This window comes from Scardinius erythrophthalmus (genome assembly GCF_964197995.2).
Source record: "Scardinius erythrophthalmus genome assembly, chromosome: 19".
Classification (NCBI taxonomy): Eukaryota; Metazoa; Chordata; class Actinopteri; order Cypriniformes; family Leuciscidae; genus Scardinius; species Scardinius erythrophthalmus.
Window position 1 is genome coordinate 22,972,944 of NC_138239.1, and position 14,693 is coordinate 22,987,636.

The window sequence follows — 14,693 nt, forward strand, 5'->3', positions numbered from 1 at the left end:
TAATAATTACTTTCATGTTAACCGATAAATGGTTGATAATAAATTTCTATATATGCGTTATACTAAAATAAAATTTCTCATACTGTGAAATAAGATTTTGTTCATATCGCCCACCCATAGTTGCCACCCGTCATGTATTTAAAGGTAAAATGATGTGTCCCGTATCAAATCAATTCAGGACGTGATTTGTCCTGTATTTTAGGCCCACACATAGTTGAATAAACACATAAGGATTTTGCAGTGTGGAGGATACTAATAGCAAATATATAAAGAAATCAATTTCACAATTAGTAGAGAAGCATTTATGTGTGATATGTGTGTTATGTATGCTGCTATATGTGATTGTAGCATCTTTGTTTCCGTAGCGACGGAGTCTCAAAGTCGTGCGTCGTAAACATGCGCTTTTTTTATTAAGCAGGTCGAGCCCAAGTCTCAAGAGGCTCTCCAAATATAGGGCTGAACTGGAAAAAGTTCTCAATGGGTCTGTCCAGTAACTAATGATGAATGTAAGGCCAACTTCACAGTTTGCCGATAGGCATTTTCAGTTCCTCACTGTGGACTGTCTGACTTAGAAGGATAGTTCACCCAAAAATTTAAATTAATCATTTATTACTCATCCTCATGACGTTTAAAACCCGTAAGTCTCTTCGTTCATCTTCGGAACACAAATTAAGATATTTTTGATTAAATCTAAGAGCTTTCTGTCCCTCCATAGACAGCTATGCAACTGAAACTTTGATGCTTCAAAAAGTTCATAAAGAATCGTAAAACTAATCCATATGAATTTAGCGGTTTAGTCCAAATTTTCTGAAGAGACGATCACTTTAGATGATGAACATTGAATTTAGGCTTTTATTCACATATAAACATTCTTCAATCAACTCACACATTAGTTGTGGTAAACGGAAGCTCAACCATATTCGTTTAACGAGCAAGAACCAATGAGGCTCATTCTCGTGTTACGCAGCAAGTTTGAGCTTCCGCAAAAACCAATGAGGTTCATTCTCGTGTTACGCAGCAGGTTTGAGCTTCCGCATGCGCATGAAAGAACCAATGAGCAAGAACCATGCATTCCGCATGCAAGAACCAATGAGGCTCATTCTCGTGTTACGCAGCAGGTTTGAGCTTCTGCAAGAACCAATGAGGTTCATTCTCGTGTTAAACAGCAAGTTTGAGCTTCCGCAAGAACCAATGAGGTTTGTTCTTACGTGTCAGACAGGTTCGGTTGAGCTTCTGTTTATGTTCGCTGATCAATGTTTATATGTGAATAAAAGCCTGAATTCAATCTGTTCATCATTTAAAGCGATCATGTCTCTTCAGAAAATTTAGACTAAACCGCTAAATTAATTATGGATTAGTTTTACGATCTCTTTATGAACTTTATGAAGCGTCAAAGTGGTAGTTGCGTAGCCGTCTATGAAGGTGCAGAAAGCTCTCATATTTCATAAAAAAGAACTTCATTTGTGTTCCGAAAGTCTTACAGGTTTGGAACGACATAAGGATGAGTAATTAATGACAGAATTTTCATTTCGTGAACTAACCCTTTAAAGTAGCATGCAGCCGGTGACATGGGTGTCCCCTATTTTGCCACACTGAAGGTGGCGACCATAATCAAATGCAAACAACTAATAATCAACAAACTATTATTCAAAGACAGACTAGGACTAAGACTTTCAGCAGACAAAAACTCCATAAACAGTTTTGAAAGTTATGAGTTTTGAAAATGACATGTGATCTGGGACCTTTATACAGTGCATGGCATATAAGGCTATCCCTCACCACCTTGTTTTTGTGTAAAATTCAATTTGGCGTCTACCCTGACTAAGGTCCATGGCCTAGTGGTTACCACATATGCTCTGGCACATTAAACTGTGGCTCTCATGCAGATAATGCATGTTTGAATCTATCTTTTATCATATCCCTAACAAAAAAAAAAAAAAAGAAAGAAAGAGAGTGAGATAAAGAGAAAAGGGGGTGAGTAGGCTAAACAAGTGTCAGTAGTATTGTGAATGCCGTGTAGCACTGAAGCCTTAAGTGGCCTCTTTTCTGTGCGATGAGCCTGCCAAAGCATTTCACTGCTGAGTCTAGTCAAGCCTCCCACATCACCACCAGCAACCCTCTCCTCCCGACCATCACTAATTTAGTAATCACATGAAATTCAAAAGAGGGGCAATTTAATTCACCATTTGCTCTGAGCAAGATTTAATGGTGGAATATTTCATCACACAAAGCATGCCACTTTAACTAGATTATCTTATGCTTTCCCACAGGGCAGTATACAAAAGCAATTTGCTTGTGGGATAAAACAAGAAACAAATTACTTACTAATCTAGGTCTTCAACCATTTAATGTCTCCTTCAAAATGCTGTCCTGCCAAACCCCCATTTTCCTCAGTGTTTCTGTCTGTCAAAAGGGCCAGTAGAAATCCTGTATGCATTTCACGGCAACATTATTTACCGCTGTTTGTCAGGATTTCATTACTGGCAATGTGTAAAAAGATTACACAGTATCTACGTCAAGCTCCTTTTCCTTTCACTTTGCCTGAGTGGTATAAAATGTAGTTTTCCACATAGAAAAATAAATCAGGAGAGAAATTGTGCATATCATTTTGGAGTGCACATCAATATGGGTTGAGTGTCTGCTGAAGGTGAATTGCAAAACACTAAAATACACAGCAATGGCATGTCTACAACTGTACAAAAAACTGTGATGCATTAATTCAATATGACAGGTACTATATTTTGCCTTTACCTGGACAGTCCTTATTAGTGCCCTTCTCCATCAAGATATTTGTCTCTGACTGCAAGAGAATTACAAAATGATTGTTAAAATATGATTAGAAATATACAAAAAACTAACAAAACATTAAGCAAAACTCATTGTTTTTCAAAAAAAATCTCCAAGCCCTGTCAGGTTAAAATTTGTACTCCATTAATGTTATAAAATGACAATATGATGAACATAGTCAAATAAATCTACATACTTGACACCAATTTGCCGCTATTTAAGTATTTTAATCATGTTTCTACTCAGTTAAATTGTTTTGCAACGGTTATTTAACCATGACGTTGTCAAGTAAAATGAGATTGACAGGTTTAAGTAGTATGTTTTCCTGTTCTTTGCATTAAACAACACAAAGAAAAAAGATACAGTTTTCATGAGTTGTTGACTCTTGATTCTGATTTGTACATTGTTCAGGCCATTTGTCTGAATCGGTTTAACCAATTAATTGAAAATATCTAACTCAAAAGAACGATTCTTTTTTCACGAATATTGCTAGTCAATATCCTAAAATAGAATTTTAGAATATCCCAGTGGGTCTGCGTTACCCTTCCACCCACAACATCATAAGTATTCAATAGCATCCATACGTTATATAAAAGTTAGTCATAGCTAGGACTATATGTTGGTCTTTTTTAAACAAATGTTTCAGGTCATACAATTAATGTAAGCATGAATATGTGAAGCAGTGCATACTTACTGTATATTCTGTGTGCATATTATAAAGATAGAAGTACACCATATAAGCATATTATTTAAGTTAAAGGGATAGTTCACCCAAAAATGTTAATTATGTCATCATTTACTCACCCTCAAGTTGTTCCAAACCTGTATGAATTTATTTCTACTGCTGAACATAGAAGAAGATACTTTGAAGAATATGGGTAGCCAAACAGTTGATGGGCCCAACTGACTTCCATAGTATTTTATTTTTTTTCTCCATACTATGGAAGTCAGTGGGGTCCATCAACTGTTTGGCTACCCATATTCTTCAAAGTATCTTCTTTTGTGTCCGGCAGAAGAAAGAAATTCATACAGGTTTACAACAACTTAAGGGTGAATAAATGATGACAGAAATTTCATTTTTGGGTGAACTATCCCTTTAATATGACAGTAAATGTATAATTTAGAGAATTTCAAGCGATTCTGATTTTCTGTAGGCCTACCTTTGATGGCTTGTATCCACAAAGCATGACAACTGCTATCTTAAGATCTTCTCTGGACAAATAACCTTTCTTACCCGCATCACACTGATGGAAAACCTAAAGAATACATAAACATAGACATTACAATCAGAGCTGATCTACTCTGGAGTACGTATAACCCCAATAGTGGCAGTATTAAGCATATGGACTGTAGAGAGCGACCAAATTGAATATCCACAGAATGTTTAACACTGAACTCAGAAGAAATAAATCTGACCAGAGGTTGCTGTTCAGTAAAAGTTTGCGTGAGAAATGAGCACAACTCTTCAGATCCTGGAACTTGGGGGGATGCACTTAACGGCACAATTTTTTTCCACTGTTTTTTATTTACATTTATATGGTGCATTTGCATATTCATCCAAAGAATTTGTAACCAATACAATCTGATTTTATTCCCGTCTGGAGGCTTCATTCGCTGACTTTGAGTCTTTGAGCAAGAGCAGAGGTGTGTTGATTTAGGTTATATTCAACTATATTTGCATCACACGAAAAAAAAAAAGAATAGTGTAAGATACAAGTACACTGTAAAATAGTAAGGTGATACAGGTTAGTGATGTTTAGGTTGTTTTTTGTTCATTATTAGTGTAATGTAGGGTGACCACCTGCTAATAAGCCCAAGGGGGGACAAGGGGTATGTTTCTGAGGGACAATGTGGGACACTGTCTGGCGCGGCGGTGCCCCACTGGCAGACTCACTGATAGTGGTTTACCCATTTCTAGCACATACCACCTTGCATAGTATTAATAATGCCCTATTCTCCTAAACGTGCAATTTTTGATGTATGCTCATGAATAGGCCAACCAATGTGTATTTTTTTTCTAAATAAAGACTCATAATATTTTGAACATTCAATGAATTGACAGATGTACTTCCACTTAAGATTTACTATTTAATTTTATTTATTTTTCATTACAATTTATTTACTTTAAATAAATTAATAAATTATAATATAAATTTATAGGATTAACAGGAATTGTAGTTGCTCAACACCACAGGAACAGTTAAAAAAAAAGTATTTAAAAAAAATACGATTGACCACGTATTCCCCTCCCTCCATGTCCGATTGAGAAGGACGTTTTGCAAAGGTCACAAAAAGCCCTCTCGGTATCCCCCTCAACACCTTTCAGCCACAAATATTCATTTCCCCATTCTTGTTTCCTGTACTCACACCTTCTCTTTTTAATTGATGATGGCGTTGGCTCTCAGACAGTCTCTTTGTCGAATTTTTCGAATTGGAAAGCGCGCATCTGAAAGTTCCTTCCTTCCCAGTGTGTCTGGTATGCGCGTGCGTGCGCTGTCATGACAACAACGAAAAAGTTGACAACAACCTCAGCAGTTCAACTGAGGGGTTTGTGTGGCAACAATAGCGTGCTGAAATGTCAAGTAATGTTCGTTTGTCTGCTTGGGGCTCGAGTATAGAGCGACCAACTTTTTTTTTGAGCAAGCATAGATTATGCGTGACACGGTCTCAATTTGCGTGACGCGTGAATTGGGCTTCAAACGCTGTGCGCGCACGCGCTACGCGGGACGGGTGGTCACCCTAGTGTAATGTTATGTGTAATGTAATGTAATCGTATGCTTTCAATGCTATCATGCTAAATGATCAGAATGTTGTTGTTTTTTATTTAGTACACAATACTGAAATTAAACGAGTTTCCAAAAGATTGCTGTTTTGCAGTTAAATGAAATGTAAATGAAGACGGGCAGATGAAACAAAAAGTTAGAAATTAAGGGGAATTTGGTGAACATTACACACAGTGCAAAAGGCATCATATACCAAAGCAGCTTTGCAGAAAACAAACAAGCAAACAAACACAAATAATCAAGTAAATTAACAATTTACAGCATTTCTTTAAATAAAATTTATTGAAATAAGTGATAATGTTTTTACAGCATCGACTTCGACTCGACTGTATCTCTGAAGAACTCAACGGCGCAGCGCGCACGCTCACGATAATGTGCACGAGCGCCAGACATGTTCTCGTATATTATAATGAACAGCGACCTCTAGTCACGGATTTCCATAGTAAGTCTATCTCGGCACGACTAATGTTATGCCCACACAATGTTATGTAGGCTACTTCTTTGTAATGACTGTAATTATTTACGAGGTTACCGTTCAGTAATAATGTAACGACGTAAGTCACAACATACAGTTGGCGATTTAGAGACCCCTCCCAACACTACATTTCAGAGCCCGGATAGCTCAGTCGGTAGAGCATCAGACTTTTAATCTGAGGGTCCAGGGTTCAAGTCCCTGTTCGGGCGGAACGTTTTTATCCCTAACGTTACTGTGGGTAGAAACATGTCTTATCCATTTGCATCTAAAGTTAACTTACATTGCCAAGAAACCTCAAATTTACTTTCTATGCAAAGTTATATCTAACGTTTTATCTAAATGTCACAAGACCAAGCTTTTTAAATAATAAAGCCCATACACATTCCATGCCCGTTCACTTACACAAAAGTGTGACATGTTCAGTCGTTTAACTTGAAAACTGTCAACCTTATCCATATTATTGTAAATATATGTCATCTCAGCATTCGCACCAGCACCAGTTTCAAGCAAATCTGTTTCACAAGCGACAACATGACATCGTTCAAAATCAACAAAACTCAAATCTTACCAACTCAATTTTTTTCCTTTCGGCATCGTTTAATTGTCTCTCATTCCTAAAGCTTCTTCCAGCGGTGAATATTTGCATTGGGACAACCTAGATATAAATATCTGAAGACTTCTGGAAAGTTGTAGATGTTTCCATAGAAACCGTATGGATGTGAGGGATTGGTTTGCTGTGCTGATTTGTTGAGTTTAAGCACGCATTACCAGAGACGCTGATTGGCGAATGGTCTTTGATGAAGTCCGTTATTTTCAAACTAAAAGTCAACCCACAAAAATAAAAAATAAATCTTTAAGAAATTGAATTCTGCTTAAAGAAAAAGCCTATTTTTTGGGTCATAAGATGAAATATTAATATTAAGTCTTTTTTTTTTTTGCATTATGACAGTATTTGTATGACAATAAAGCACCCTTTTCTCATTATTGTAAAAAAAAAAAAAAGTAATATAGTGTGCTCACAGTATATGAAAGTGGCAGTGGCATTCACAACAAAATGTACGATATACAGTCAATGGAAGCCCACTTCCGCCACATAAGAAAATAAATCATGCTTTGGTAAATCATAATTATGACACTACAAGTCGAAATTTTTCCCTGTCTTGTTATGAACTTTCTGCAATAAAAAAGAAAAGTCGAAATTATGTCATACAAGTCATAATTATGAGATTAAATTTGAAATTATGAGCTACTAAGTCATGGTTATGATATGACATACGTAAAAAGTCTAAGTTATGAGACAAAACGTCAGTTATGACATACGTCGAAATTATGACATACAAAGTGATAATTATGACATACAATGTCGGCCTTTATGTCATATTATTTTAATGTATTTATTACTTTGTATGTCATAATTATGTTTTTTTTTCTAATGCGGCGGAAATGGGCTTCCATGCTCAAATTGTTCAATGTCGAGTATCACAGAGACTTTTATTTTGAAGAACATTGTGGCTTTTCCCTTCTGTTACTAGCCTACATGTGGAATGTACAGATCGTGTATGCCGAATCAAAACACAACAAACTGCTGTGTCGCTGTTAATGAAATGAGTTTCAAATGGACAACGGTCTAGTAGTTTCGTAGCTGTATATATGCAGCACATATTTAGCTTTCTTAATAACCGTAGCATTTGAATTGTTTACCTGTAAGTTAGCCTGTACATTTCATCTTCCCGCCTCTTTGTAAGTTTACGCCATAGGGTTTACGCTCATTTACATTGAACTTGGTCTGCTTATGTAACACAGTGTGGTTAAGCTCTTCAATCTATCACTTGTTCATGTGATGCATTGTGAGCATTTATCTTTTGTTTTAGACTCCATCTATTTGTTCAATTACACAACGTTGTTTTTCAATGCATTTTGTCAAATGACAATAATAAGGAAGTGTTGTTTACAGAATATAGTATGCTCATTTTACAGTTTACAGCAAGCTTTAAAAAAAAAAAAAAAAAAAAAAGATAATCTAAAGCTGTTTGTGATCCACAGCTGAACAAAAATGTCCCAGGACAGTCAACATGGCAAGTGGACCATCTCAGATAGTGAAGATGAGGACAACATTATCCCTCCAACACCTCAAAAGACTTTAAACAAACCAAGCATTAAACCTGATTTAGAAATAAAACCAGATAAGGTCATCACCTTCTTCAAGCAAGAGCCCAAACTGAGTCCAAAACGCAATGAGAAAGCTGAAAACTCCCATCCTGTGAAAGAACCGTCTGCTCCTTTCATGGGATCCGAAGCCAGAAAAGCTGCACATGTGAATCAAACCGTCCCTGTAAAGTATGAAAGCAACTCTTCACCTGCTGTAAAGAGAAAGAGAGAAACAGAGGAGGGGGGCTGGAACCTCTCCAGCAGTGATGATGAAGCTCCTCCACCTGTCATGAAAAATGAACCCAAAAAGCCAAATCTAAGTCCTAAGAGGAAGAAGACCGAAGTCAAACGTCCCCCGAGCCCTCACGGCACTAGTTATTATAAAGAAGAGCCAACTGATTTCTTTGAGACCAACTTATTATCTATGAATGACATATATCGATTTTATTTAAACAAAGTCACTGGGATACCGAAAAAGTTCAACACTGGAGCGCTGCATATCAAAGGTATTTAAAGAGTTTGAACTTTAAAAAAAAAAATTGTATGTATAATAAAGTTATGATATGATGTTGTATATTTCTAATAATCTTCCTGTTTTCTTTTCCTCTCCCTCTCCAATAATCAGATATACTTTCTCCGATGTTTGGAATGCTAAAAGAGTCTGTACAGGTAATGTGTTAATGGATGAAGTTGCAGCTAAGGTGTTTACTACAAACCACACACAAAAGTTTGTAATGTTTTTGTCCTGATTCACATCTTTCTTCTTTTGTAGTTTAATTACTGTTTTGACATTCCATGGATGGTGGAGCAGTATCCACCAGAATTTAGGTAAGATTTGATGTGGTATTGCAGCTGCATAAATTGAAAACATAATTTCACTACATCGAATGAAATGGCACTACATGCCAATAAGTACTTACAGTATGCTGTTTGTCTTTTAGGGACAAACCGGTCATACTCGTTCACGGAGAAAAGAGAGAGTCCAAGGCTCGGTTAATTGAGCAAGCCAAACCATATCCAAATATTCGTTTCTGCCAGGTCTGTGATTTTTATGGTTCTCTTGATTTGCATTAAGCTACTTATTCCACTAGAGGGAAGCATTAAACTTTATGGTAGTCTGAGGTCCTCTAAACTAGTCTCTGCCAACTGGTGGGTCGCAAGACCGTTCTGAGTGTGCAGTCAAAGAAACATCAACAACAACAAAACATTTTATTTCGAAAGAGATGTGTGAAAGCTGTTGACTCTTCTGTCTGATAAAGTTAAAGTAAAGCATGCCTGAGAATAAAAATGTGTTGTTATCTGCGGTCAGATAAGATGTTGTCAGGCTATATATCATTGTCATTATTCTAATGTTAACAAATCCAACTTTTCTGGATTTGGACATGGTTTTTGCTGTGGTTTAGGGCCACGGCCCGCGGGCCCTAGTTTGGGCTTCTCTGCGTTAGAAGAAGTGCCTGTCCTGAATTTTATTAAGCCTGGAAAAAGATTAATGGTCTGGCGTCGACTAATGAAAATCGCCCAGCTCGAGGGGCGGCACCAAGCATGTATTTGAAACTCTCACTGCACACAATTGGATAACACTACGACCAATCACAACAATAAACCCCACACGCTTAGCTACCAGCAGAGCTAAATGGTAGATTAGACTCTTACCGTATCCGGTCGGCAAAACAGCAAAAACGTCCTTCTTGCAAAGGAACGATTCGAGCGGCGTCTTCTGTTACTGTTTTAAATAAAAAGCCAAGTCTAGCTCGTTCATTGTAGCGGCCAAAGCCGTTTCAAACAACTGGTATTCATCCATAGCCATCTTGCAATGTTTACTAAGGACCTCGACATCACAGCGCTGTCGTCATCTGTTTAGCTCGCCTCCGGCCCGCCTATATCAGATAACCCGATGTGATTGGTGCAGCTCAGATCGAGGGGCATATTTAATGAGCATCATTACTCGACGCCAGAGTAACTCGCTGAGCAAATTCAACTTGTGCTCTCGCGAGAACTCTGGATTTCCAGGGTAGAATTTTATATAAATAAATCACAACAATCCCGTAGTATGGGCACAGCCATTGAAACAGGCTGCAGCTGAAGTTTTTTACACTACTATTTGAAGCTTCCGCTTTTCAAACGCTGAAAGTATGATAAGTATGATAACTGATTAGTAAATCATGGAATCACCAAAAAGTACCAATACATTTTGTAACTGGTACCTCCTTTGTTGGCTAGGAAGGATTTGCATGTTTGTATGATGTTCATTATATTCATCAAGAGCAGTTTCCTTATGTTTCATTGACAGTTCATGTTATAATTGTTTATTTACCATGGTAACTGTGTTTCTGTGACCCCAAAATACCACTTTATTTGCACTTTGTATATTTTGTATATTTTTAAATCACTGTAAAGTGTGTCAACTTACTAACTTTGTAAACCTGAAAAAGTTCAAAAGATTTGAGGTAATCAGTTACAAATTTTTTTTTTAATTAAGTTAAAGTTTAAGCAAGCAGAACTTGCATATTTTTATTTTGAAATCATACATTTTAATTGCTCTTAACTTGAAATAATTAAGTAAGCTAATTCATACATTTAACAAGTAGTATCAAGTAATATCAACTCAAATCTTTTTGGTAGTGGAAACTTCAGTAAATGCTAACTTGCTAATTGATAACACAATGCTCTGATAGCATTAGTATAGCATACCAATTGCTGAATGAGTACAGCAATATAGAACATTTAACATATACCTGTTCTCATAGACCTCCATAGCAAAACAATAAACACTACTGCATTTCCCACTTAACAATAATCTTTCACAAAAACATTATATAACACTTTTTAATCTTTTAATCTATTATTTTAAGCATTTACTCTCCCTTTCGCATGCCATGGCAAAGCATGCTGGGAAATAGAAATCCCAGCCCAGTTTTAATTTAAGTTGGTCTAAATTAAAAGAAACAAGTTCATAAAACTCAAAACAATTCTGATTACTTAAAATATCTCAGTTTTGTGAACTCAAAAGAAAAAGAAAGTTGATTTGATGGAACTAATTTGTTTAATTTAAGTTTGCCCTACTCAAACCAATCAATTATTTAAAGTGTTTGGGTTTAAAAACTAGTTTGGGACTGCTGTTTAATAGCATTACCTTATACTTATTCATCAGTATTAGTTGGGTTGGCAATTGTGTGTGCGACTGTGTGTACGTCAACCATTATTGTGAAATAAATTTGCTTGGTTTTTAAAAGTAAATTTATTTTATGTATAATTTGTATATCTTTTAGGAATTAGGTTGCCGCTTAATGACTATAGGAAAATGTGGGTCCCGTGGCCGAACCAGTTGAGAACCACTTCTCTAAACAATTTGTTTCTCAATATCTGTGTATAGTGGGAAAATTGTGACATTACTGACAAAAAAAAAAAGCCTTTTGTTGTTATAACATACCATTTATTTTTAAAAAAAAATCTAAATGTTTATTGTTGAATTGAACTCTCTATGGTTTTTGACAGGCCAAACTGGACATTGCATTTGGCACACATCATACGTGAGTGTTGGACATTTTATTTCTCTGTATAATTTTAGTGAGACTGTGAGAAGAACTTAAACTTAAGCTTGGTTTCTAGTAAAAATCTGTAAAGCAGTGTTTTTGAGTGGCAAGTCAACAGTGGTAGTGTTGTAGCTTATTTACTTTTTATTAAAATACCTTGATGATCAGTTGTAGTATTTATGAGCAGTCAGTAGCATTCTGCATATGGGAGGTAGCACTCAAGAGAGCTACTCAAGAGAGTATTCAATTCTTCACAATCCATGCCGATGCACAGATTATCAGATGAGCATCTGTTGTGATGAGTTGAAATTAGATGTTAAACAGGCGCAGTATTGAATTTTAATGTGATGTATTCCTAGAGTACTGTTTTCCCTCCATAGAATCATTCATGTTTTATTCAACAGAGGCTGACATAACAGGATTGAGCATTTTTGACTCCAGATGAACAATTAAAAGGCTTGTCTTATTTGATATAAATTTAACAAAAAAAGGCAGCAAAAGAACATAAAGACTGGCAGAGTAAACATTCTCAAACGCCTTTGTCAGGTCTTCATGTGCTAATTTGCCCTCAAATTAGTTTTAAACATCCCTCTCTGAAGAACATAGAGAGCTTTTTCTTATTTTATTAAATAAAATAATACCTTTTTCACCCAAAGAACAGCACAGAATTGATTTTATATTCCAAAATGTGGGGTTCTTGTTATAATTAATATAATACAAAAGCTGAAGGCTTAGTAAATGTGCCCATGTTCTGAAGGGTACTCTTTCATACCGCTTGACACAAAAAGGCATGTATTTTAGGTCAAATCAATATTATTATGCAGGGAAGTAATACCGAGTCTTTGGTAAATGTGCCATAAGGTTCAATGGCAGTGTTTTGAAGAACACAAATAAAAGAAAGAGATTAGATCAAATGAATGTCATTATGTAAGATCAATTGAATTTAAGCTGTAGTTGCTTTTTGCAGGAAAATGATGCTGCTTTGGTACGAGGAGGGATTCAGAGTCATCATTCTTACCTCAAACCTCATCCGAGCCGATTGGTACCAGAAGACACAAGGGTAAAACGAGCTAAATGCACGATCGCACAAGATCTTACAAGGCTCATGTCAATGAATGTTCAGAATGGAAATGTTATAGCTGATGGTGAGGTCAATTTAGAAACAAGCTGTTTATGCTGTGCTCATTTTCCGAGTGTGACAACATTTGTTTCATTCCTGAAATGGAAGTTGTGCATTCACTAATGACACGTTTGTCTGTTGCTATGACAACACACTGTGCAGACACTTAGAGTAAATTGAAATTAAGCTGATGTGTCCTAAATTGGAGCGTTGAGCTCTACAAATCTGAATAAACCAATCGTGTTGTTATACTCCTCTCTGACCTGAAATTATCTGTTTAAATTAGCTACATGGAATATTTGCTTAAATTAAGCAGCGTTTTATGAAAGCTATCCATTAATACATATGTTCTCTATGGTGTCTTATTCATTCTAAGGCAGGTCAGAGCGATGCCCAATGAATTAGCAATTGCTTTTGGTTATTGGGTTCGATTTTATTAGCGGTGTATCGGGGACAGAATACCATTAAGGAGACAAAAGCTCGAGAGTCATAGGGTAATGCTGGCAGTTAGGTTATCACCCACACTTGGCTGTGGATTAGTGAGAAGCAAATTAAATCACTAAATTGAGCAATTAATATTTAAACCTTCTGGCATATATATATATTCAGGCAATCAGCACATGTACTCAACCTGTACTGTAAGATCAGTATTAGTTCACACAGAGGGCATTAAAAAGTGTTGGAGCCATGGCCTAGTGGATAGTACACATGCTGTGCCACTTTGTACTGTGGTGTTTAGATGATGTCAGTCCAGCTTGACATTTCCCAATGGACCCTTAACAGACTGTAAAAAATGTCAAATAGATTTATAACACTGTATTTGTGTTATATTAATTTGGCAGTGAATTACAAAAACAAATTTGCTGCGAGGGTATTTAACAGCTGAGGGAATGACTGCAAATTTTACATCATTCTGTCTTCTGACCGCTGTAATCAATCTCACAATATTGTTTCCCTCTTTTGGAAAGCCACGTAAACACTATCATGTATTTTTTCTTTTGCTATTGAAGCAAATGGGAATACAAATATAGTTCACAATCTCCCGTTCACCACTACAGAAGCTTACACAACTATGACGACTTCCGCTTCTGAGAACCCCGGAAATGTAAAAAAGTTCCATACCGCTTCCACCTATTCTATTCATCATTTCTTGTCCTCAGAGACTCTAAAAATAGTGTAGCCACATGTGGAAATGTTTGGCAGATTAGAAAAGTGGAGAAAATGGCCAGTGGGCCAGTTGAACCATTTTGGGGTTTTTTGTTTGTTTGTTTGTTTGTTTTTTTCATCAAAAATTACAGTAAAGTTAAGTATATATCCTCAAAAATTCCATGTGCACCTATTTTTGTGAAGTCTGGAAAATTGTGCCGGCAGTATAGGTCAATTAGAGTTAGACATTATAGGCCACAGTTGAAAATGTATTGGCACTGAGCACAAAACGATAAAAAAAAAAAAAAAAAATTCTAGACCATAATGTTATGGCTCTATTAATGAAAATGTCAATTTGCTGCTTATAGCGCCACCTAGTGTCAGAATGATCTGTTTGTGTGTGTGTGTGTGTGTGTGTGTGTGTGTGTGTGTGTGTGTGTGTGTGTGTGTGTGTGTGTGTGTGTGTGTGCCTGAGTAATGAGGTTATGATTAGTGGGCTGCATTGGGATCGCAAATCTTGCGGGAGCAGGCGGTTTTACTTTTGCTGCCGGTGGGAGTGGGCGGTCAAAAAATATAGCGAGGGTCCTGGGATTTGGTCAACAAATGAAGTTGAGAAGAAGATTAAAGCGGCTTGAATGGTGGAAGTTCAACAGAGGGTGCATTACTGCGCTCTCAAACTTTTATGTTTGACTTTTAAAGGT

At 36.5% G+C, this 14,693-nt stretch overlaps 2 protein-coding genes across 2 annotated transcripts in view; one reads left to right on the plus strand and one right to left on the minus strand.

Moving 5' to 3' along the window:
* The window catches only part of efcab11 (EF-hand calcium binding domain 11), a 75,360-nt gene extending 68,595 nt beyond the window's left edge, over positions 1-6,765 (minus strand). The window contains exons 1-3 of the mRNA XM_081394534.1: positions 6,614-6,765; positions 3,948-4,043; positions 2,752-2,800 (exon numbers count right to left, since the gene is read on the minus strand). Coding sequence (XP_081250660.1) covers positions 2,752-2,800; positions 3,948-4,043; positions 6,614-6,691 — 223 coding nt within the window. The 5' untranslated portion in view covers positions 6,692-6,765. The remainder of the gene's footprint in view (positions 1-2,751; positions 2,801-3,947; positions 4,044-6,613) is intronic.
* Positions 6,766-7,543: 778 nt separating this feature from the next.
* The window catches only part of tdp1 (tyrosyl-DNA phosphodiesterase 1), a 32,182-nt gene continuing 25,032 nt past the window's right edge, over positions 7,544-14,693 (plus strand). Inside the window, exons 1-7 of the mRNA XM_081393743.1 lie at positions 7,544-7,785; positions 8,089-8,699; positions 8,819-8,862; positions 8,966-9,021; positions 9,135-9,231; positions 11,689-11,723; positions 12,694-12,786. Of these exons, the coding sequence (XP_081249869.1) occupies positions 8,099-8,699; positions 8,819-8,862; positions 8,966-9,021; positions 9,135-9,231; positions 11,689-11,723; positions 12,694-12,786 (926 nt within the window). The 5' untranslated portion in view covers positions 7,544-7,785; positions 8,089-8,098. The remainder of the gene's footprint in view (positions 7,786-8,088; positions 8,700-8,818; positions 8,863-8,965; positions 9,022-9,134; positions 9,232-11,688; positions 11,724-12,693; positions 12,787-14,693) is intronic.